Source organism: Drosophila subpulchrella, chromosome 2R (genome assembly GCF_014743375.2).
Source record: "Drosophila subpulchrella strain 33 F10 #4 breed RU33 chromosome 2R, RU_Dsub_v1.1 Primary Assembly, whole genome shotgun sequence".
Taxonomy (NCBI): Eukaryota; Metazoa; Arthropoda; class Insecta; order Diptera; family Drosophilidae; genus Drosophila; species Drosophila subpulchrella.
This window is the reverse complement of record NC_050611.1, coordinates 16584490-16610162: the sequence shown is the minus strand read 5'-3', so window position 1 is coordinate 16610162 and position 25673 is coordinate 16584490. Positions and strand designations below refer to the sequence as shown.

At 40.4% G+C, this 25673-nt stretch overlaps 2 protein-coding genes across 5 annotated transcripts; one reads left to right on the top strand and one right to left on the bottom strand.

Annotated features, from left to right (window-relative positions):
* Positions 1-133: 133 nt before the first annotated feature.
* On the bottom strand, positions 134-23913 carry LOC119550278. 3 transcript variants are annotated; one of them, XM_037858864.1, is made up of 9 exons: positions 23807-23913; positions 23109-23356; positions 14396-14454; positions 13733-13781; positions 7270-7492; positions 7128-7194; positions 1688-2169; positions 1310-1628; positions 134-1249 (listed from the first exon to the last, which is right to left on the bottom strand). In XM_037858864.1, the coding sequence occupies exons 3-9, from the start codon at positions 14444-14446 to the stop codon at positions 1052-1054; spliced, it is 1389 nt and encodes a 462-aa protein (XP_037714792.1). In that variant the 5' UTR covers positions 14447-14454; positions 23109-23356; positions 23807-23913; the 3' UTR covers positions 134-1051. The 3 variants fall into 3 exon arrangements, with proteins under 3 accessions (XP_037714792.1, XP_037714793.1, XP_037714794.1); XM_037858865.1 differs by having other exon boundaries at positions 23811-23899; XM_037858866.1 differs by lacking the exons at positions 23109-23356; positions 23807-23913 and adding an exon at positions 15891-16129.
* Positions 8960-11164, top strand: LOC119550279 (kelch-like protein 41). Of its 2 annotated transcripts, none has more exons than XM_037858867.1 (5): positions 8960-9266; positions 9325-9422; positions 9497-10139; positions 10252-10451; positions 10511-11164. In XM_037858867.1, the coding sequence occupies exons 1-5, from the start codon at positions 9069-9071 to the stop codon at positions 10719-10721; spliced, it is 1350 nt and encodes a 449-aa protein (XP_037714795.1). In that variant the 5' UTR covers positions 8960-9068; the 3' UTR covers positions 10722-11164. The 2 variants fall into 2 exon arrangements, with proteins under 2 accessions (XP_037714795.1, XP_037714796.1); XM_037858868.1 differs by having other exon boundaries at positions 8961-9266; positions 9325-9389.
* Positions 23914-25673: the final 1760 nt, after the last annotated feature.

Genomic DNA, 25673 nt, shown 5'->3' with positions numbered 1-25673 from the left:
TTAGAAGTACTTTAAATACTGTATCATTCAGTTTGATCTACTCAATCCCAAAGCTTTACAGATACTGATACTCCATTTGAGTTGCACAATATACACATTTAATTTATAACCCCCAACAGGAAGTGTCACTCACTTTCAGATATTTAGGTCAATTTGAGTTTATTGTTCAATGATTAATATTAACTTAGGAGTACACTATAATATGAATTGAATCGCGTGGTTTGAACGGCTCCAGAGGAGCATTCCCTCATCAATTGTCAGTGGGCTTTGGAATGCTCGATTGAAGCGGTCCAAATGCCTAAGCTTACGTTGAGTTTGAGAACTGTTGCCAACCATATATCATTTTTATTATCATATATATAGTTAGGCTCATCGGGACGGCTTTATAATAAGGGCTCCTGCCGCAGGGGGTTTAAGTACATAAATCGATGACAAGAAAATATTCAGGAAATTCTACTAAGAGGGCATCGAGGATTCGATAAATTAATAAATTACGAATAGTAGTTAGGCATTAAGTAGGTACGAGTACAAATATCACCTGAGCGTCGGCTGCTGCATTCGTTGTTAGTTCGAGTGATTAAGTTAGGGGAAGTATACATATAAGTTAGTCAGGGATGTAGAAACACGCTTGCACTTGCAGTGGAGTGTCTGAAGGAAGGGCGAGTCCAACACCGACTGTGCGGAACAGAGTTATGCAGGCACTCTTGATATCAAAGATATGTAGTGCCCACGATCTCTGCGACATTAGCGGGCAATTAGGAGGGACCCCGGCCATTGCCCGGTAATCTCTGCACATCATTATCATTTTGCAACTAAGACTAGGCTTAATCCTAAAAAACAGCCGCATGACTGCTCCGGCATCCTTATAAGCTAAGTGGCTCCCAATCCTATCAATCGTTGACTACCGCAGCGGCACCTGCGCGACCTAAACTTCATCTCCTCCTGGTAATGGTAACTCTCTCTGATTTTTTTAAACACTTTGAGTGTTTTGCATTTTGGAAACGTTGAATTTTGAATTTTTTTTCTCTGCGAGGACTTCAAGGACCTGCGCTTAGCTGCTGTGCGAGAAGGCAGTGTTCGTGTAGGGTCCACTGTAGATGGAGCTGCCCGAGTTGGACACCGTCTTGGTGCTGCGCCGGGCCATGATGCAGAGCACGGCGGCGACCACGGCCAGCATGAGGATCAGGCCGGCGATGGCGATGGCTATGGCGAAGGTGCGCTGCGAGACGCACAGGGCATCATCCAGAGTCTATAATAAAGGATTATTAATCATATATCACTATGTATATAATCACTAGGCGTGACCCACCTTCTCCTTGTAGACCGCATCCTCGTCGCTGTCATTGGCATTCTCGTTCTCGTTGACATACAGACCCGAGAAGACCTCAATGGTGGCGGGCAGACCGTCCTCCTCCTTGCTGTCGACCGCCGTCTGGCGCTTGGGCCGCTTGCCACTGCACAGAGGAGCCTCCTGGCAGGTGGGATCCTCCAGGGCGCACAGGCGCACATTGCACTGGTAGTAGACGGAGGTGGTGTACGGGAACTTGTGCGCCGGGAAGGTCACATTGGCGGCCAAGCGATCCTGGGTGTAGTTGAACTGACCCATGATCTCGTTGTCCATGGGACAGCTAAAAAACAGCATTGTTATTATATTTACCATATGGATACGGTTTCCTATCCAACTCACCCATCTTCGCCCACCAGTCGCTGCTCTCCCCAGCCCAAGCCATCGCGAACTATGCAATCCGTCACATGGAGTCCATAGACCTGCTGTCTATCGATGCTGATCACGATGGTCAGAGGATCGCCGATCTTCACGTCATCCGCGATCTTGTGCTCATCGTTGTAGATCTTCATGTGGCAGCCGGGCATGGGTATCTCGTTGTTGCTCACATCCTCCTCCTCCTGGGGGGCATTCGCGTCGTAGACATCCTCCTCGTCGAGGTCATCATCCTGCTGCTTGTCCAGCGATCGTCCATAGTCCCGGCGATCTTCGCTGCGGAAGGCCTGCGGTTTCTGGGCGTGCTTGCGCAGATACTTCTTGGGCTTCATGGCGGCATCGCGACTCTTGTAGGCACAGCGCACATGGTAGCCACGTCCCAAATCCGTGATGAGCTTCAGATGGGGCTGCAGCACTATGGTGTTGAAGAACTCAATGCCACCGTCATCCTGAAAGAAGGGTAAAATATTGATAGTGAGAACTCAGTTGTTACCAAAAATCATTAAGCTTTCAATGTCGTTTTTGAAATCACATCAACTAAATTTAACTATAAAGTATAAGAAATGCACTAGAATCAAAATATATAATCTTAGAAAATGATTAGAGGTAGGTTTTTAAGAAATTCTATCACGAAAAGATAACTTTTTAACAAATTCTGAAAAAATAACCTTTCTCTTGATCTACAAAGTAAGCCATGATCTTAGAAATTCTGTCACGAAAAGATACATTTTTTAACAAATTCGGAAAAACTAACCTTTCTTTCGATCTATAAACTAAGCCAAGTTCGATTTAATCTCAAAGCCATTAAGTGTTCTCTTTAATCTTTAATTCAAAATCGCTTTATTTCGAAAAACTTATTGCACTGTATTTTCCAGTTAATTTCAAGAAAGTTTCTTCTTGAATAATTAAGAACACCTTTTCATAAATTGACAGCATGTGATATTGCCTTTGCTCCTTCTTAATTTCTCTAACTGGAGATTTGTGCAGATTGCAATACACTTTTCACGATTTCACGTCTATCTTTTAATGACGTTTGTTTTTTCCAGTAAATTAATACTTTCTTCAGCCCTAGTTATTGCCATTAAAATGAGAATAACACCTCGAATTACCACCTGCTGACAAAAGAGCCGGACATCAAACCCGTTCGCCCCCAATTCCCCAGTTGAGCAGGGCTGGCCACCGGCTATATACTGAGTTCTGCTGCCGAGAAGCCATATCAGCCACCTGAACCCAAGTATAATGGCGGCGAAGCCCCTTCTCATTATGCATTCAGATTCACGCTTGGCTGCAGCCAGAAATCGCCCCTCAAGAGTTGAATGTGCGATCCAAGACAGACAATACTAAAACTAATACTGAAGTGGGGGCTATGGAGCACTTCCTGAAGTCGCCATCAGAATGGTGCTAAAGCCGATCAGCCAGGTGTGACGTCTAGTCGCTCGCGGGGATCTGTAGATCTGTGGATCTGTGGGCCTTATCTCCTCGCAAATTAGCCAAGTTTGCATGATGAATTTTAATGGCTTGTTGCCTAGGGTCTTGGAAAATCCAAGAATGCTGGCGTGATCGTGATGCAATTTCCCTTAGGAAGGGAACTTTAATTGGACATCCGCTGCTGAGAAAATCTCTTTGGCCTGCCACCTGGTTATTAACACCAACAGGTGTTCATAATTACATTTTATTTCTCTTCTCAAACTTTGGGCTTAACTAGAATTGTCAGGGGAATAATTTTATGTGCCAAGAGAGGAAGACATTTTTTAAGAAAGCAAATATTTCTTAATTTAAGATCAGACCATAATTAAATAAAAATTATTTCGTGAATATAATAAAGAAATAACGCAAAAAGGTATATTATAAAGGTAACACACATATCAATACGGGTTTTACATCACTTAAGGTGTCTAAAAGTATGCAATAAAATATTATAAATAAGAAAGTCCAAGAGATTCCTTTCGAAAGACCATGTATCCATTTTCACTGCCTACTTTTAAACACCTTTAAAACATATTTCAGAACCCTATTAAAATCTTTAGCACCACCATATAATATCATATAGTTTTTGATGTTGCATTTATAAATCACTGTACTGTCTTTTTGTATTCTCAAATTTGATTAATATTTTTTCGCTCTGTGTACTTGTAACGGGTTATTCGCCCATCGGTGATTGTGCTAATTCCAACGGGCAGCAGAAACAAATCGAGTACACACTCGATGGCTTTGGCAACCGAAAGCCAGCTCCGCGGAAGAAAGGTGAGGTAATGACAGGGGCAGGTACTCTATACACCGCCAGCTCGGAAGTTTTGTAATTGGGTCTCTACAGATTTGGGCACGGAAGTTCTTCGTCTAAGTGGGCTCTCCTCGGGCGGGCATTCTTAATAGCCAGCGCCGATGTTTGTTGCCTCAGCAGGCATTAATCGGCGGCCAGAAGAAGCCGACTTGAGATACTGGCCAGAGTGCGATTTATTGCCCAACACGGTTTCCGCCGCTCGGCTGGCTTAAAACTTAAGACAAGCTAAAACAAGAGATGGTCAGAAGAAACGGAGAAGAAAGAAAAGGAAGCCCCTCCTTTGTTGTCCAAGTCCCCAAGAATCAAGAATCAAGAACCGTTGACAGTTATGTTCAAGTGTCACTTCTCAGCATCTCGGCATCATCATGATCATCATCCCAAGACAATGGGCCAATAAAAAGCATAATAAAGTGACATTTAAGATTTCAGATCCTAACGGTAGAAAACCCTATTATGTCATTATAACACTTCTTGGCACAAATGTGTGCTCCGGAGCAAGTGTAAAAGTATATCAGATATATGTGACAAAAAACAGGTCCGAAATGGATGCGTGGGAGTCGATCGCTGGACTGGACTGACCTTCGCTCCATACAAGGCGGTAGCTGCCTTTAAATATCAATACGGGGCCATAAAGCGCTTACATGTTTGTACACTTTTGGCCTTTTCATGGTCAGCCGGCGGCATTGGTGGCCAATGAACGCATTACCAGCATTTCCAGCGGACAGAACAAATTGATTTCGAGATGCGAGATGGCTTACTTGCTGAGCTATGGAAAATTGTTTTCAATGGGGGAATTCGTAGTTCTGGGATGGCAGCAATTAAATTTTAATTAAAACTTCTACCCCCACCTCTGGCGACCCTGTGGGTACTGCTCGTACTACTCATACCTGTTCGTGGCTGATTTAATTATGCTTGACATGCGCACAGCCATAAGACCCGACCCTCGACTCCTCGGGGGAGCAAGTACCCAGTACCAGTGCCCGTCACTCTCAATGGCAGCAGATGTGGCGGCTTGTCACGCGACTTTTTACACTGCAGTGAGCTCATCTCGATGGATGGATGACGTAAGGCAGGATGGTGGCCATTAGGGGACTGCACGCTGGATGAGACCCGCTCATCGCGCTTAATGACAAACATTTAAGATATTATGTACCGACGGGCCTTGGGACGCCTCTGTTGATTTTCCAGTATTTGCGGGTGGTAAATAATATCCATCGATTCTTACTTATCGAACACTTGTTGTGAATTGCTTGGACAAACACGAAAAGGCGGGGCGGCGAAGGACAAAGCTATGAAAAACGAAAGACTCAGGCAACGAACTGAGTGAAAAGTAAACTAAAGAATACTACAAGTATGTGTGCTATATAAGGCAGGTAACCCTCAATGTGTATACTGTACAGTGATCATTAAAATTTTATTTTCATTTTGACTTTTCGCTCAAAATATCAATCGAAACGAATGACTTAAGCAACAAACTGAGGTATGCTAACCAATTAAGCAAGGCTCAAATGGGGAAATCTATATGAAGCACGAATAGTATAAGCAAAAGACGAAGTATTATCACCAGAAATATCAACAGTGATCAATAAAATTTATGTGAGACACGATTTTTGCACAAAAAACAATCACAAACGAATGACTTAGGCAACAAACTTAGTTGTAATAGTTTTTGGTTAATGAACGTATGTCGTTATACAATATTGTTACTTTCGTTTTTATCAAAACATGAAAATATATTTATTAAATAACTTAAGTTATCCTCTTGTTATCTTAAAAAGTAGATATAGTCCTTGACTTATATGAACTGATAAATGTATAAAACTGTTATCTTTCTAGATTCTACTTGTCCAACATATTTAATTGCCTATAACAATCAATAAAGCAGCTAGCCAACCCCGATAGATAAATTCTCATCACATCTTGCGGTTCTCGAACGCAATGCACTTTGTTGCCACATCGCGGCGACTGGCGTAACTGCAATTAACATTGGTAATTTCAAAAATTGTGTCAATTCAATCGAGCGAAAGGAAAAAGCAGCAAACAGCAGCCGCCACAGACAGCAAATTACAAAACAAAATGCTGGCCCCATAAATGACGAGAAAATTACATTAATATGTATCACAATCGGACTGGGGCAGTGGCTATAAAAATGAAAAGGCCTGCCGGTGCGTGAGTTGCAGCCGCATTAGCCCGGTTAAGTGCTAATTGAGATTTCAAAATCAGATCCCAGCACAAACACAGCCCGTTGTTTGCCCGAATCGATCAAGCGAATGAGCCAATAAATAAGTCGGGCCATATACGTATTAGACGAACCCAATCGAGGCGAGACTGAAATTTATATGGCCTATCTTGGTCGTCTTTTGGATTATTCGATATCGTTTGCAGGGACATGGGAGACAGCTCGTCACGGTTGGTCGGGCGGTTCAGATCAATAATGAGCTTGATTGGCTCAGAGATCTTGGGAAATAGCCTTCAAAAAAATATAATTCTGATAGGTTCTTGAATATTGTAGTCATACAAATAAATACTTGGAAATTGATTTAAAGTTTCGTATGTCAAATTTGAATTAATAAAATTTATATTAAATTGCATGATCAAATTGTAAAAGATTTGAGTTATGGTAGAAAGCACTAAATAGTATTTTGTGTTTATAACGTTTTGCAATCTTTAATTAAATCGATCCATCTTTGTGCTATGAAAAATAATTATCAAACATTTTTCATACTAAAGAAATTAATCACTCAATCATTTTTTGCTGATTCTTATTAAATGATACCCATTTACATAAACCAAAACCATAACCATTAGGTTCTATATTTTATCCACCAAATCTAATGGCTGCTATTATAGCTGAAAACTCTGTGAAATCACAATCGCATCATTAGTTGAGCCGCAAAAGGTGCGTGAGTTGGCCATCTGAGTTTCAACCTTTCAATGGACTAATCATCTTGGCATATGGACTTTACCTTGTAACCAATGAGTCGGGTCTGGCTGCCTTATAAGTGGTTAAGCTTAATGTTTAATTTTTTATTTGCATGCTAAAATGGTAGAACGAGTTGGTCATGGCGTCATCTGCCTGAGTGGGTGTTTCTATTTTGGGGGGAATCAATGAAATTCTGGACTTACCGTTTCCTTTGGCATCGTGTTGCAAGATCTCAGCGGCAGTTTGTACCGCAAAGAGCCCACATGATCTCTGCGGGGGAGGAGAGTAAAGGATTAGAACCAAGATTGGACGAAGATTACACTAAATCTAAATGGCGGAACTCACCTGTACTCGCTCAAACAAGTCGAGTTCTTGGACAGGCCTTTCGGGTAGATCATGCCGCTGAACAGCCCCGTCTCGTGATTCGGCGGGGCATCTTTGATGGTGATCAGCATCGAGCCGGACAGGCACTTGATCCGCACACTGGGCTCCACAGCCGGCTTCGAGGTGGAGGCCACCTCCGCCTCCGCCGCCGCAATCGCATCGCTCAGCGAACTCTGGGCATCCTCTGGAAAATGCGAAATCGGAAATTATGAAATGCAAACAGAAACACACGACGCGGCCACTCCCAAAATCATAAAAAGCACAGTTAGACGACCAGGAGGATGGATGCGGCATCCACTTCGAGGAGGCAACCTCAAGAGCCGTTAGCATAAATCATGAGCGCAAAACCAAGACAATGGCCCATGGGAGCAGTATTTAGTTAGGAGCATAGCTCCATGTTGAAGCCGGCATGCGGAAGACTTAAACAAATAACAATGATGTACTGAGAAAAAATATTTGTACACTCAACATTTACCACAGTTTTACCAACTTGATTAAACATACTTAGAGGTATTTGAAGATACTTGTAAAAAAAAAACTCTATCATTGTGATGTACAAACTGTATTTAATATTTTCAATAAGCCTAATATTTTTATAATAAAGATTTTTTTAAAAGGCACCATGTTAAACTTAATATTTTCAAAGTAGTATTTAATAATTAGATTTGTTTAATATTTCAATTAAATACCAGAACTCTTTTTATTTGAAAAAATATTATTATTGATATGGAGAAAATTCTTTGTATACCTTTATTGCTATACTTTATAAAAGCGATATGAGGCAAATAACTACCCCCCGTAATGTCTGATTGAAGTGAATTTTCTTGGCAACACAAAGGTAATTTTTTTTCGGTGTTTGCTCATGACATTGAGAAGCCATTGAAGCGGCAACATCGAAAATCAGCAGAAGCAGCAATAGCAACATGGGGCTAAGACACGCCACAGAAGCGCTCGTGGCCATTAGAAAGACGCCACGCTGCAAGTTCCTTGAACTTTGGCGAACCATTCGAGGTGCAACCTGGGATTTGGATTTGGATTTCGATTTGGAGGTGCTCTTGGCATTTCCTGCTTTCAGAATAACTCCCCGCTGGCTGCTTCTCTGCGCCCCTGCAAAGGTACACAATTGGCTAGGAAGACCAAGAAGAGACCAAGACCAAGACCAAGAGCAAGACCAAGACCAAAGAAAAGCTGCCCAGGCACGTTCGCCCTGGCAGTTGGCGGTGTGTATACATGGTATATATACTCGGTATATATATGGGATGCCATGGGATGGGATGGGATGCCTTCGGTCGTGGTGGTTCAACGAACCTTGCAGCATTTCGCATCACTTACTGCGGTTCTGGGCAAAGTAATTGCATGCAACACGGCCATTTCGGAGCCGGTTTTTCTGTTTCTTTTCTTACTCCACTGGAATGGAATCCACTCGTCGACTTCGTTGGCACATAAAACATTTAATGGCTTTCTATTATGTATAATTTTATGGTCTCCACAGGCGAACTCAACTGCACTCTCCTCAAATAGAACAAACTAGACTAAGGCAACAATGGTTCGCATCAATTACGAACTCTTCTTTGGCGGTACAAAGAAAATGCAAAACCCTAAAAAACCCCCTCGGGTTTGCTTGGAAAACTAAATCAGCTTTTCAGTTTCAGTTTATTACTCTCAGATTTATGAGATATTTCCAGATTTCGATCTAATTTCAGCAAATTATCGATCGCTTTCACCAGGTTTATGGATACAGCTAAATTTTAAGTGCAAAGATGGATAGGATTGTGTCGTTAAGTGAGTTGAAACAGGATGGTGGTAAACCAAAGGTGGACCAGGCTAAGATAGATGGTCTGACCGCGGATCTAGCCGCGGCTATAAAAGGTACATATATGTGGAAAGGGGGAAGAGAATTGAAAGACAAGGAGCCTGGCCAAAAGCTAACTATAGAACCCTCGCTATCGAATCAAGATGTAAGTAAAGAGCCCCTGAATTTCTGATATGCGAAAATGTATCTTATTATTATTACAGCTCATTATTGGTAAAAGCGATAATATTAATGTTCCCAAAGAGAGTTTTAATTCGGAGAAAATAAGGCAAGTACCTCTTAAAACCCTTAAGTATAACAGGTATGACAGTAAAACTTTTGGGGGATTTTGACGTTTTGGCGTTGACCATCATACCAATTTAATTTTAATTGCAGTTCCGAAAACTCTTTGTCCTTGGGGCTGGAACCCCTTAATTTAGCATTTAGTATTCTACCCAAGCCAAGTCCTAGCAGTGAAAATCTGAACTGCTGGCAACCACCAAAAGAGCCCATGGATGCCCAACTCTTGCGTATCCTGAAAGACCCCGAATCCTGTTCCTTTAGGGTTTACGTGGGCAAATACAAGTTCCGTTGTCATCTGCAAGTTCTGCAGGCCCACTCTAAGTACTTCCAGGATTACGAGGATGTGGTATCTCTTAGGGCACACCTTCCCACCGATATGGTGACCCCGACGGCCTTTCATGTGATCTACAACTGGATGCTGGACATCACCAAGAGGCCAAAGGGTGGCTGCTCCATGGTGGAAATATACAGTGCAACCACGTTCTTGAAAATCGACGAGTTGCTGGAATTCGCCTTCGGTTGTTTCAATGAGAGTTGTGTGTCCGGTAGCCTGGCCTTTGGACTGTTCTTGGAGGCCCAGAAGTTTGAGATTAGCATGTTCCAGTTCCTGATGCTGTCCCGCATCGACGAGTTCTTTCTGCCCCTGGTGGCCTCCAAGGAGTTTGTGCAACTGGACTTTTACTGGGTGCGGGAGCTACTTAGCATTCATAGTATAGGCGTGAACAGTGAAATTGAGGTGAGATATGGTATGATATGAAATTGGCAGGGTATTGTCAGAGAGCCCTAAGTTTCTGCTGGTGATCTCTGCTATAACACCATGAGGTATTTGAAACCCTTATGACCCACAGATCTTTATGACTGCAGTTCGCTGGCTCAGTTATGACTGGAACGCTCGGAAGATTTTGATGGAGAAGATAATGGGCTGTGTACGCTTTTGCCTGCTGCCTGCGCTATTCCTTAGGTTTTTGCAGGGAGAACACAAGACCCTGGTAATGAATAGCATTTGCCAGAGTCCCAAAATTCGGGAAAAAGTCAACAAGGCCTTTGTGTAAGCCCAAAAGAGGATTTCCTTTTTCCTTGACATATCATATATCTCCTAATTTCCAGATACACCTCCTCCGAACTCTGCGACATGACGCAACGCATCTTCAGCCTGGTCAAGCAGTTCGATACCCCGGAGCAGCGCAAGTGGATCTTCGACAAGCGGTGCCCGTACCATCGCAAACCAGGCGGAAACCAGGGGCAGTTCTTTACCTACCAGCAGTTCCTCAACTACCTGGAGTCACTCCACGATTCAGTGCCCGATTACGGCTCCTAGGTCATCGGGGTCTTAGCCAAATCCACAGCCAACTCCAAATCCCCCAATGAAAAACCCAAAAACGCAATGTGAAAGCCAGAAGGAAGTGTGCCGCAATGTTTGGCCAGTCGCCGTTTTCAATGAGGCACCTCTAAAAAGCCAACTTTTGTTTGCCATGCGATTATAATGCCTGCTTTTGGCTTTGGCTGTGGCCCACAGAGTCAACTGAGATTTGGCAACAAGAAAGACAACAGCCAGCTTAGCGAGTTTACTTAACAATGGCAAACGACGCTGGCGGATTAAAGTGGAGTGTCTTTATAACTAATTAGGTAATAGTTGGGGGTTTGGAGACTTGGAGGGAACCAATTCATCACTGTAATGCTATTTGGGTTACTTTCAATCGACGTCTAAGGAATTTGTATCCTTCTTTTTTAATAAATTTGTAATGTGTTTTTATGTAATAATAGATAGTACTGTTAATGGGATATAATGGGTTTTCTACACATTTTTGGAATCAATTTTATAGACCACCACAACTATATATTTAGGTTAGGTTGCCTTTCATAAATAATACTGCACAGAGAAAATTCTGACGTTCTCATCTGAGTTGAAAATGTTCTTAAAAATTGAACGACATTTTTAAATTGAAAATGTCTTATTTTGCTCGAATCAAGTTGAATTGGCGGTATTTAGGTACATTGTATGTAAAAATAAACTATTAGTTCAGTCCTTAGTGTATACTTATCAAAAAGTGGTTAAATAAACTCAATTTAACTTTTTTCTTCTCATCATTTCGTTCTTATATTGATACCAAAATGTACTTACACGGTTTTTAAGAACGAACGTTCTCAATTCAAGAACAATGTTCTCAATTCAAGTACAATGTTCTCAATTCAAAAACAAGGAAGAACGCTATAGTCGAGTACCTCGACTATCAGATACCCGTTACTCAGCTAAAGGGACCAAAGGAAAATGGAGATATACAAGCAGCAAATGCGCCACCTACCGGCGGTAGACAGATTTAAGCGTTGTGGGCGTTAGAGTGGGCGTGGCAAAGTTTTTTTTAAATCAATCGATAGGTATTGACGAGACCAATACATTTCAGTTTAAATTTTTTATCTACCATGAAAATTGTGGGCGCCACAGACTTGGGCGGTTTGTGGGCGTTGGAGTGGGCGTGGCATATTCGCGTAATAAACTTGCGCTGCGCTCAAGCCTACGGAATCTAAATCTGAAATCTCGTTTCTCTATCTTTGATATTTTCCGAGATATCCGCGTTCATATTTACGATTTTTTGAAGTTTGTGGGCGGTTTGTGGGCGTTAAAGTGGGCGTGGCAAACTTTTTTTAGGTCAGTCGGTAGGTATTGATGAGAACAATACATTTCAGTTAAAATTTTTGTTCTAGCATCAAAACTGTAGGAGCCACAGTTTTGGGCGGTTTGTGGGCGTTAGAGTGGGCGTGGCACTCTTTTGAAACAAACTTGCGCTGCGCAGGAATCTCAGGAATCTGCATGCCTAATCCCAGTATTGTAACTCTTATAGTTTCCAAGATCTCAGCGTTCATACGGACAGACGGACAGACGGACAGACGGACAGACGGACAGACGGACAGACGGACAGACGGACATGGCTAGATCGACTCGGCTAGTGATCCTGATCAAGAATATATATACTTTATGGGGTCGGAAACGCTTCCTTCTGCTTGTTACATACTTTCCGACGAATCTAGTATACCCTTTTACTCTACGAGTAACGGGTATAACAATGTTCTCAGATACTTTTTATACCCGTTACTCGTAGAGTAAAAGGGTATACTAGATTCGTCGGAAAGTATGTAACAGGCAGAAGGAAGCGTTTCCGACCCCATAAAGTATATATATTCTTGGTCAGGATCACTAGCCGAGTCGATCTAGCCATGTCCGTCTGTCCGTCTGTCCGTCTGTCCGTCTGTCCGTCTGTCCGTCTGTCTGTCCGGATGAACGCTGAGATCTTGGAAACTATGAGAGCTAGGCTATTGAGATTTGGCGAGCAGATTCCTGAGCTTCTTACGCAGCGCAAGTTTATTTCAGTAGAGTGCCACGCCCACTCTAACGCCCACAAACCGCCCAAAACTGTGGCTTCTACAGTTTTGATGCTAGAGTAAAAATTTAAACTGAAATGAATTGTTCTCATCAATACCTATCGATTGACCCAAAAAAAAGTTTGCCACGCCCACTCTAACGCCCACAAACCGCCCACAAACTTCAAAAAATCGTAAATATGAACGCGGATATCTCGGAAACTATCAAAGATAGAGTATTGGGATTTCAGATTTAGATTCCGTAGCCTTGTGCGCAGCGCAAGTTTGTTACGCAAATATGCCACGCCCACTCTAACGCCCACAAACCGCCCAAGCCTGTGGCGCCCACAATTTGTATGCTAGATTAAAAATTTTAACTGAAATGTATTGGTCTCGTCAATGCCTATCGATTGATCCAAAAAAAAATTTGCCACGCCTACCCTAACGCCCACAATGTTTAAATCTGTCTTCCGCCGGTAGGTGGCGCATTTAAATCTCGCTTTGCTGCTTGCATATCTCCATTTCCCTTTGGTCCCTTTAGCTGAGTAACGGGTATCTGATAGTCGAGGTACTCGACTATAGCGTTCTTCCTTGTTTCTGTGTGTATTAATCATCTTGCTTTTTAGGAATATATTATCTTTTAACTAATTGTTTCATTTTACTGTTATTTTATACATATATTATCAAAAGTTAACCTATTCTATTCTATTCCACCAATTCGTGATGATAAATATATTAACTATCATATTTACATATTTATCTATACTACTTTTAATGGATGTAAAACATGTTGATAAGTTGGATGACTATGCCTCATTTGAATCTTATTTTAATTTTCAGAGGCCAACAAAAGACTCCAACTGTGTTTTGTTTTTCCCGCGTCTTCGCCACCAATTTGTTAGCAATTTTTCTTGGGGCCCCCAATCTATAGAATTTGGTTTAGCTTCTTAATAGACAGATTTATGTACTCACTGACTGCCGTTGGAATCTGCGCCGCATGCGTCGTCAGAGCCGCGATTGTCTGCAAAGAAAGTGGAGACAAGTCACTCATTAGCATAGTTGGTATATGGTATAAGGCATAGACTACAGATCCCCGATATCCGAGCCCAAACTCGACCCCCTTTTAGACCATAAAGCGTTGACATAAATCACGGCAAGCCGACATTAAGTCCCAGGCCTAATCCATCGCCAGTAAGCTTCTTTAATTAAAGGGGAAATTTCGTTTTCGTGTTGCCGGCAGATAGATATTCTCACGATTCTAAGGCTCCTCAGACGAAAAGCCTGGCAAAAACTTTCGCCAGCCTGGCTTTAAGTTAACCCCCGAACCCGAACTCGAATACGAATCCGAACCTGAATCTCTTGGATCTTTGGGGCCAAGCGGCTTAGAATGGAGCTGGGGCAATGGTGTGCCACTTTTGGAATTTAGCATACTGAGGAGGGGAGTTGGAGTTGGAGCAGGAGGAGGAGGAGGAGTACCAACTGGCCTCCAGTCTCACATCCAGGTTAATCGCATTGGCATGCAATTGTCATTCAGCGGGCTGCCTGATTGATGTGTTCTGGCCGAGTCTGGCAATTTTCCATTTCGATGGGCCCAGAGGTGGAAAAAAAACCCAGGTAATACTTAGTAATACTTACGATTAAGTGCAGTGCCGTGTAGAAAATATCCATTGGAGTGCCAGTCTTCATAATGCGAGCTGCAAGAGTGAGAAGAGACAGATATCAAAACCTTGGCAAATAGTCAAAACTTAAAACCTTAAACTGAAAACCCGCTGAAAAACCGGTTCTGCACCCACAACACACTTATAGGATTATGCTAAATCACTCGAAGTTCCAAGCACAACGATTCTGTAATGAATTTCGTGGCCCAAAGGCAAACTTTCTGTTTGCCAAATGGGTCAAGTCAACAAAGCCGAATTTTGATTCGCGTGTACGGGCTTATTGCAAATGGGTTAACATCGGCATAAAGTGGTGGCTGTAGCTCAAGGAAGGAGGTATGGTATAAGATGGGATGCCATATCTTAAAGATGCCAGCAATCGAGCGCAGAGCAAACAAACATCCGCCAACTGCAATTCATGGCATCATGACTCGGGTTTCCGCTTCTCCTCGCCTTCCCTGGCCACAGAAGCTGCTGCATTACGAGATATTAAGCGCATATCAATGGCCCGTGACAAACGCTTTTAACTTCCTGCCGAACGGTGAGAACTTCACAGCCGAGTCACGTCAGGAAGATATTTTTAAGGTGATCACTACACGGAAAATAAATTGTGGCAATAGGGGTCCAATAAAACCTTATATATTCTTTATATTTCTTAAAAATGGTATAACTCATCAGAACTTATACTTATAGGGTAGTTTAAGCACAAATATCATTAAGTAAACTCAGCACTTGGAATTACAGGAATTCCTATAATATTAAGGGAATGATATTCAGTAATAGAATTTTTAAAATGAAAATAATATTAATTATATGAGAAATCCTAGACTTTATTGCACATTTTCCTTATAAGTTTATAACTAGTCTTTCATAAATTCAATAATGGTTTTAAAACAAAAAATTTTAACCAGCCAAGGGTTGCAGTAAAACGTAGGTCTTAAAAGTGATGATACAAATAATCCAGCATCTATTATGAGATTAATAATAATGATATTCCTAGAAGCTGACACAAATGATTATCATTTGAATAAATTAAAAACGTTGTCGTATGTAGGTTACCATAAATTTTAAATCAGAAGCAAATGTGCTGCCAAAGTTTATATTAATTTATCCCTTTAATATAATCATTCTGATTTTTGGTTTTTAGTATTCTGAAACTAAGATCTATCATTTTTCTTGGGTTAGCCACTTTTGGTAGCTATTTTCTTCAACATAACATAAGAACCTTAAAGATACCGAATACCACCCAGTTGATAACCGAAATGAGATCATATTTTTCCCCGTGCATGCTGATCATTGTCTGGGCGTCGTAAGACAACAAAATGCGGCTTACGCTGATGGCCGAGAGGCGATAATGATTTGTTGTTACCGCTGACGCTGCCAACACATTTCATTCACTACAAAGACACACACATATGGCGATGATGTCACAAGACCAGCACTCCACATCCCCATCCACATCCACATCCACTCACCCCGTATCAAAATACAGACCCCGAGATACGTTCGGTTATTATCCAAGAGGTGTAATCTCGTTGGGAGTCTGGTTGTTATGGAAATTGGTTCGTTTTTGATTCGGGGAGAAGCACGGATTCGGAATTGGGTCAATAGTTATCGCTTGAAACTGATAGATTGTTGGCATTATGCGGTGAGCACACATCAATTTGTCAAAGCTGGAGGCCCACACCTGAGCACTTCCTGATCACCAAACAATCCGCAAAGTAGACAAACGTGGCTTATAGCCGAATGCAAATTGCCAACTGACGCCAGTTTAGACCAGGCAACAACATCCCACAAGCCAACGTACATACTACGTACTTCCACTGGCATTGCAATAAATTAGCTAAAACTAGCAAAATGACGCAAGCCAGGCAGACAGGTAAAAAAGTTCGAAATTGAAAACGCACCTCATGCAGGCAAAAAATCAGTTGGAAAAATGCGGCGAAGCACGCCAACATTATGAACATTATGAATAATGACTTTGATTGGCATCTGCTCTCGTTACCCAGTTCGGGCTAAAAATGAGCAAAGGAAAATAAAACGTAATGCCAAATGCCCAATGGAAATGGCAAACTGACCTTCAATTACGTTCATCGGTGATAAGGGAAATTGCAACGAATTGGGGCACAAATTATAGATAGTTGGTGGGCCTAATAAAATGATAGGGGGTTTTCGGATCTATAGTGATCATAAAGGAATAAAAACAGAAAGGGTTTTAACAGAGTAAAATCTAATATCATGATCAACTTAATATTCCCTGGATTACTTCATATTGTTAGCATTAAATAATGTTAGATTGATACTGAAAATTGCAATCTTTTCATTTCCAAAGAGAGAAGAAAGCAAGATGCTTAGTAAAATATCGTTTTATAATGACTTCTTATTTTTTTCGTTATATTTTTATTAGTACTATTATTTTAAAAACTATATTTTTTATTACCAGTGTTGAAAAATAAATTAAAAATCATATAAATACATTGATATTATTTTAAAAAACTATATTTTTTATTACCAGTATTGAAAAATAAATTAAAAGTCATATAAATACATTGATATTATTTTAAAAATTATATTTTTTATTACCAGTGCTGAAAAATAAATTAAAAGTCATATAAATACATTGATGTTATTTTAAAAACTATACTTTTTATTACCAGTGTTGAAAAATAAATTAAAAGTCATATAAATACATTGATACTGTTTTAAAAACTATATTTTGTATTACCAGTGTTGAAAAATAAATTAAAAGTCATATGAATACATTGATACTATTTTAAAAACTATATTTTGTATTACCAGTGCTGAAAAATAAATTAAAACTCATATGATATGGCTTTCTCCCTGTGTAAGAAGGCATTTCCTGCAGCTGCAGCTCATTTCCTCCACTTGAAATTCTCCCCATGAAATCCAAGAACTATCGTCTAGAATATAAATTATGCAGTGATGATTCAATGTCCAATCAATCGTGTGCATTCGATGGTAACGGATAGCTCCAAGTGTCAATTTGAATTCATTTGACACACATTTCACAGAGCAAATAGCTCCGAAATAACTAAACAAACACATGGTACGACCAAAAGCCAACAAAATGGGCCGTGCAACTGAATAAATTAAATGGGTTTTGCGTGCCAACAAAGCGAACAAAGTTGTGTGTTTTTAGTTTTTTGTTACTTTTTTGTTGTTTAAAGTTTAAACAATTGCAGTTTCATTGAGGTGTGTGTGCTCTGTTAATGTGGCGGCTAAATGACCTCGCGTGTTTCCATTTTCCCGTAATTTATTTGCTTTTAAATACCCAACGAGGGTATGCAAAAAGCACATAGCTTTGAAATGCACACTTAACTTTACAGCTTTCTGCTTGAGCGAAATTGTTGGTTGGGAAAAAGCGTGAAAATGCCGCGTAACTGTGCGTAAAATTGCGCCCAAGCTGAGTATTTTTGAAAATTAAATGTTAACAGTCGACGAAACAAATCCCAAATGGAGTGTATAATTAAAGGGAACGTACCTCCCGCAGATCGATCAGCGTGAATCTGGGTGAACCACATTAATCAAGCCGCATACCTGGGAACCTTTAGAAATCTCTGAGATCTCGGGACTCTCAGCTAGAGTCAGTCAATTAGAATATCTGACGACTCCCATCGCCGGCTGGCAGATCTGGTTCCAATCTGAATTGCCAAAGGCAATGGCAAAATCACAGACAATAACAAAAACTGTGTTAAGCACACAAACTCACACACTGGCAGCGTTTTAGGTTTAAGCCACAGCTCACTAACGTGGCTGACCCATTTGGAACTATCATGAAGATCGGGGGGGCTGGGGTTCTACCAACTTTCGGTTGCGGTTTGCCATTAAAATGGGAAATCTACGGCGTACATCGCGGTTGTAGTGTGATCAATCACACGGAGAGAAAAATTGACATGATGAAATTACATAGAGGTGATTAAATTGCTGATTCAAGATATTACTTTGAGAGTTATACAAACATGTTAAGACCTAGTTGAATTTTTATCAAGATTAATTTACTTATCATATCATATGATATTAAAATATTTTTGATTAGAATACTTTGAAAATAATGAAATTAAATAACATAGTGGAGATGAATTTTGATTTTAGATATTAGTTTGAGAGGCATAAAAGTAAGTATTTGTCGAGTAATTATCAAATTGATGTGGTATAACTATAGTGATTTATTTACTTAACATTTTTTATGATACTAACACATTTTAGATTTGAGTTTTTAGCCAAATTTATTTGAATTACCTTTCATATAGATTATTTTAAATTTTGTTTAAGGTATTATGACTCAAATATCTTTGAAGAATGTCACAATTTAACATGATATTTGGTTCAAATTTAATGATATGAAAATTGAATCTATTTCAGCTGCTGATTTCTAATATTTGAATACTTAACAACCTTTTGTTCTGCACTAAAATCTATTATTTTTGATAAACAACCAAACTAATACCCTTCTAAGTAGTATATCTTGCCTTATTTACCTTATAAGTAGTACAACCTGCTAGAATATTCCCATCCTTTTTGTTCTGTGTAGCATACCTATGCGTAGAGCTAATTTCGCTGCAATTCCGCTGGCGTAGAAAGTAAGTTGGGGAGGGTTAGGGCCTTGAAGACAGTAAACCCAAGACCAAAGACGAAAGACCCGCTCCGAAGATGCATTGTGCGATTGTCCCGCATTGTTCTTAATGACGGCAATTAACGACTGGTCGAACAAAAAGGGCAGCTATACCTATAGAGCTACTCCTCCAAAAGAGGTCAGACCGGCTTTATGGCCAGACTTTGGGCATAGCTTTTACTTTTACCCAAGTCAAAACTTCTAACTGGCCAGCGGGCTGCGGCTAATCAAGCGTCGGAGATCAATGGCAATTGAGGCATCGACTTTCACCTGCTTGTGTATGCAGGCACTGCTTTTTTTTTTTGTTTTTCCAAATTAGAATTTTAAATTTTAAACTTAAGATTCAGCAATTAACTGGCTTTTGATGGGGGTTTGATGGCCAGGTAGCCTGATAGCCAGATAGTCAGATAGACTTCCGAAAGTCAACGGATCGGAACGAACTTTGTTTGAAGGTCAATGCAATTGTCTCGCCGAACGCCTTTGTTCGCCTCAAATGAGCTAACAATGCTTTAATTTACCGCTGGGTTGGCCAATTGCAATAAACGCCAACGCCGATTCCGTTTATAGATTTGTAGACTTTTAGCCAACAGCAGCCGCAACTTAAATGGACAATTGGCCATTAAGACAATGTGAGAATTTGAAAAACGCACATCATTAGGGGCGAAAACGCAACCCCACCTTCTTGGCCAAAATGCGCTGACCTGGTTGTTGCCACACGCATCAAACTGGAGCGTGGAGACATCATGGGTCTTGCCACACTTTGTGCGAACCAAGTTTGGGTCTTAAGACCAAAAACTGGCCAATACGTTGCGTATTTCTATTGCATAACATCTCGCCTCTCTGCCATTTGTCAAGATGTCCAATTTGGCTCAAATATGCAAACCGCTGATTGGACACCCACAATTGCTCGGCCCCGCGGCTCAGCCTAAATATATTTTTCTCCCTCATTTTGACGCCTAATTTTTGTGGCTTACAGGCTTTTCGGCTTGCCACGTAAAAAAAATACAACAAAATACAAAAAAGATATAAACACGAAAACACGGCAAAGAAATTCGCATTGAACGTGACTCGGGCTGAGCTGTAGACATGAATGTGTTTGATTTTTATCAGCCGGCTCTACAATATTTCAGTTTTAGCCATTTACTTTGCGCCTTTTGCTTTTGCCTTTTAACTGGCGCCCATTGTTACCCGCTGTTTTGTTTCGTTTTTTTTCCATCTTTGTGCCCAAAGGCACAGCTAAAACTAGTTTTGTAGTTCCGTTTTTGCTTGGGCTTGTCTACCAGGGGTTTTGCGTCTAGAAGTACTTAAGATCGAGGCTCCCAGCGACATTGACGGCGGCTACTGCTGGTCAACCAGCTAAGCAAAAGGCTAATTCGTCATTAAAGCCCATTTATTGAGGGTTATTTTAAACGCAGATACTTGGTTTTATGGGGGATTCTGCTGATGAGCCACAAAAACGGACATTACTAATTACAGGCTGACCTCATGGTTCCCATAATAACTTTATCCAAGTTTCCCTGGGATCAGTGTGTGAGTTTCAAAATGATTTCCTCTGAAGAACAAAAGTATGAGGGGGATATGATCTCATACTTGGGCTTTCAAGCTCAGAACTTTGTTGAAAAAAGAAACATATATTTCTCTCGGTTATGTTAAATCCTTTGCAAAAAAGAGAAGGTATAAATTGTTATTATTTCTAATTTTCTTTTAAAGTTTCTAAGGATCCCCAAAAATATTACAAAAATTGAATCATATTTTTAAATAGTAAAAATTAGAGTAATGATATTTTGTATTATACTATAACTTATACTACTGTATAATACTAATAAAATCCCTTTTTTAGATATTATGTATTTAAAAAAAGAATTATTAGGTCTCCAAAAATATTATGAAAAATTATTTTCTGTCTAATAAAATTGATTACTATTCTATAAGGTTATAACTAAATATTATTTAATATTAATATTATATTAATATTATATTCAAGTAACAAGTAAAATACTGATTTCGTAGTATAAAAGGGGTGCACTTGGAATGACCTGAACATTTTGAATACCTATTTTAAACCATATCTGATATCTGAGAACCTGAGCCATTTAGTATATGACACCATTCTTTGTTCGTTTCCTTTAAGCACAGTTCAACTCAAGGCGGTTCAAAAGTCTTGGCCTGCCACACCCCATTTAAGGCTGTGGATTTGAAAGTGTTTCGGAATGATTCGAACAAACTCGTATCCAACTGCAGTCGCGCAGTTTTTGCGTGGGGTTTGGTCTAAGGTAAAAGCCTGCATTTAAGTCCGCTTCAGTTTGCCAATGTTGATTTAATTCGCCAAAGGTGGCGAGGGAGGCAGGGGAGTGGGAAACAGCGAATCAACTAGCCAGACGACTTTTCATTTTGGCCAAAAAAAAAAGAAAAACAAACAAGAAATCCAATGCACATTGTCCATTTGCTGGAGAGCAGAAACGGTTTATGACTCACGGCTGTTTTTGGGTTTTTGGGGCACGCCTTTCGCTGGCTTTTTGGGTTTTTGCATAATTAGTTGCGAGCGCCAACGTGTCGTATGAGTAATGCAGCCGCCAAGTTCGCTGCCTAAGTCTTTCGTTTTCAACTGTAAATCAATAGCCGCAAACAAGCGGAAAATCTAACGTTGAAATAATCTTAGCTTTTTGGTTGAATGAACTCACCATTTTTGGCGCTTTCTTTGTCAGTTCTTCGGCGGCAGATTATAAATCAATCAGCACACCTTTTGGCAAAGCCCACACGCATTTTCGGGCTTAGTTCATGAACCCCCGAAAATCCGCCATTTTACTTTGTTTCTCTCACTTTAAAGTTTAAAGCAAAATAATACCAAATTATACATACAGTCATATTTTCCGTCTTTATTTTATTTTGTGGCCGCTTCAAGGTCACTTCGAGCTGTTGTCTGGCTGTTATATAAACAAGTTAACTACACGATGGCTCTGAAAAACAGGTATTCGAGCAGCTCGAGCGCGGATTCGCCTTTTAATTATACAAATTTTACGCTTGCGTTGGCGTTCCTCAAAAAGCAAAGCTTTCCGAGAATGCCAGAGAGAACTGGGGGGAATATCCGATATCCATAAGGCCATTATTCACACAGACACAAGGCGTTGCATTCAACGCAGATGAAGACCATTACATAGGCCAAACAACAATATTTTGATGGCTAACAAACCACAAATTAACCAATTAATAGGGCATGCATCAACGAAAAGGGAAAGGTTCCCATATACCCATACCCCCCAAAACGATGATGCAAGTGTTGGATCGGGAAGGTTTCAAGCCTCCGACTCTCCATCAATCAACTTTTCTAATTGCTTCTTTAGACGCCAACTCCCAAACAATGGAAACGAACATAATTATGGGCCTGTATGATCCATGGAAGTGCTAAAAGTTCCACAAGGAGAGGAGTCTTTGTTGGGTCGCCCAATTAGCAACAGATTCTGGCTTATAATGGCCGCACACAATGGTGTGGATGATGTGAATGGTCAGGGGTCTTCGAGACCCCCATGACACATTGCTTATGCATTGCACACATCCAGGAATGGGCATTAAAAACTGGGAACTGGAAAATGGTAACTGGGAAAAACGGATGTCCGTGATGTGGCTGAGCAAATAGCTAACCCCATCCAACCATTTTAGAGTCCCCAGTGGAAATATGTGGATTATGCAACTAGCTGCGAACTTGACAGCCAATTTTGGCCACAGGCAACAGCAACCTTGGCAAACAGGTTCAGATCCCCCAGAAGATGGGGACAGTTTTTCAGATAAAGCCCATTTCATTTGCACAGAAAACAGATTGCAATGCTTCTTCAATTTATTCCCCAAGTACACAAGTATTCCTCGAATTTCAAGCGAGGCGAACTGAAGCCAACCGGTTTTTATTTGATGAATTTTTGGCGTTTTATGAAGTCATCTTTTGAGGCTGTTTTGACTTGGGTTTTGTTTTTGCAAACGGCACAAACTTTGATTTTCTGCCTGATTTTAACTGTTTCTCTTTGCGGTTTTCTGGTTTTTTGGTCAATAAAAACTCCACGACACTCACCTCTATCCAACTTCGCCCTTTTTGCGTAATCCAATTGGTTATGTGTCCGTTGTTTGGCGATTTTGCTATGCTTTGAACTGGTTTTCCGAAACGATGATGATGATTTTTGAATATTCAACGAAATTTTAGTTTCACATTAGTTTAATGGTTTTTTTCTGATACTTCCTAGGTGGTATTTTATATTTTTTTTGCGGGCTTCCTCTATAATTATTTCGTTTTGTGGCCAACACTCGTTTTACATGTCAGAGCTGCGGGAATTGCACATTTAAGAGTTGGCCAAGAGCGGTTAAAGAGACGGAAAGAGCGGCTGATTGGCGAATTATTGTAGTTGTTGCTGCTGCTGCTGTCTCAACACAAAAGACTGAGGCAACAAACTTTCCGACACTTTTACACTTCCCCAGAAAACAACGCGAAATATTCAAAAGATTCACAAATCATTCAGCACGTATTTGCTGGCCCGGTTCAACCACCCGTCGAGCTTAATAGCTTCCCAAGGGCAACAACAATCAGAGAAAATCACGACAAAAATATCACAAACACACAACAGCAACAACCGCAACTATTTCAAAATCTCGGGAACCCAATCGAAAAATCGAAAATCCTCTTGAGCTATGGAAAGCCGTTTCAAATCCCTTTGCACGATCCAATTAGAGAACCGGGTAAACGGAGTTCTAGCCGTAGAATTGAATAAAACTCACGCACGATTCGGAATCGAAACGAATCGGTATGGGATCGTATAAGATCGAGGTTCGTTGAGCGCTGTGGATGTGTCTCGCACACCAACCTGGCCAAGACTGACTCGGCCGAAACCGAAACGCTCATACTCCGACGAAAACGTCAAGACAACCGGTCTTGCCAAGATTCGGAGTAGCGTCGCTCTGGGGGTTTTCGTTTTCGGAGCAATTGGCAAGTCTGGGTTTCGCTCTTAAGACTAGCTCTTCGCTGATATATAGTATAATACAGTATGTCCCATAGTTTGCTGCTGTTTGCGGTCGTCTTGGTGTCGCTGCCAGTTTTTCAGCAGTAACACGTTGTCCAGTTTAGTTGTGCTGCACTTGATGGTCGTCGGGAGGGACTAGCGGACACGCTCCGCTGGCTCCCTTTAATACACCTACGGGTACGGGTCCAGATTGTCTTTCTAATGAGTGCGGCTTAATTAGATGGTCGGGCGGTGGCGGTGGACATCCCATATCGCAAGGCTACACTTAGAAAATACAAAGAGATTTTTAGAAAAAAAGGGATAGATACAAAAAGGATAGGAACTCATATTGCAGAATATGAAAAAACAATATTTAAAAAAAAATTTTACAAATTTAAATCCCCCTTTCTCTGATATAATTTATTTAAAATCTTACATTAAAAATAAAATAAAAATGAAAAATAATGGATTTCATTTTCATTTTGTGAATTAAAATAATTTTTAAGCGATGTTTAATTGTTAGATTATTAAAAAAATTATGATGTATAGTATTTATTTAAGTTTTGTTTAAATATATACACATGTTTTTATTTAAACGAAAATGAAAACAAAATCTAAAGTTTTTGTTTTACAAGTGTCATCAAATTTGCTAAAAATGCTATCAGAGTTTTAAAGAGTTCTTGTGAAAGGCTTACATTAAGACTAACTGTCCAAATTTATTCAAGGCCGAAGACTTTGCAAATCTAGACTAAATATCTAAATATGTATATGACTTTAAAGCGTCTTTATAAACCTATAATTGTATATATTAACTATCAGTTTCAAACCTTTAATTGTATGAAGGCCGTTAGTCTTTCAAATCTAGACTAAATATATTAATTATCAGTTGTTTTTAAATTGTCTTTAAAAACCTTTAATTGTGGAAAGCCCTTACAAAGTCTCAAAGATTTCATGTGAAAGGTTTACACCGAGACTCAATATCTAAATTTGCAGTTGTTATCCCAGTGTCTTTCAAAACCCCTCCAGACCAGAGTCAAGCTTTTTAAACACAGCTGTGCCATTGGTATGGCAACTGGAAGTCGGGTTCTGCTCAAACTTGGCAACAGATCGCTGCAATTATGGCCAGTGTGTGGGCTGTCACCAGAACACCTTGATGACGGCATATATAGCCACTGCTGAGGCTGATTGCTTGGATCACCGAGGCCTCTCGCTGTGGGACAAATGTTTTATCATCTTTTGTTTTACTTCGGTTGCACATAAATCTTGAACTTGCACTTACATTCTGTGAACCCAGCACCCTTGCACCCTCAAAAATCCAGGTAAGACTACAGGTAGCTGTGACACCTTGAATTGTTGTTATATTCGGAGGTCTTTCCCTTGAAGTCACGCGGTTCTGTTTATACTTTTAGTTATACCAATATTTATGATTATTATGCGTGTTCTTCTGTTTGACTTTGTGATCCTAAAGGGTGTACGGAAAATTGGATTTGAGTGGTGAAATTATTCTTTTGAGACGTGAGAGAATTTCTATTAAGAAAAGCGGATTCCCTCAATTATCACTTTTCAGCATTTAAGGTGTTTAACATAAATAAACCGTATTCAAAGGTGTCTATGAGATGGTAAGTTATTCAGATTCAAAATTAAAA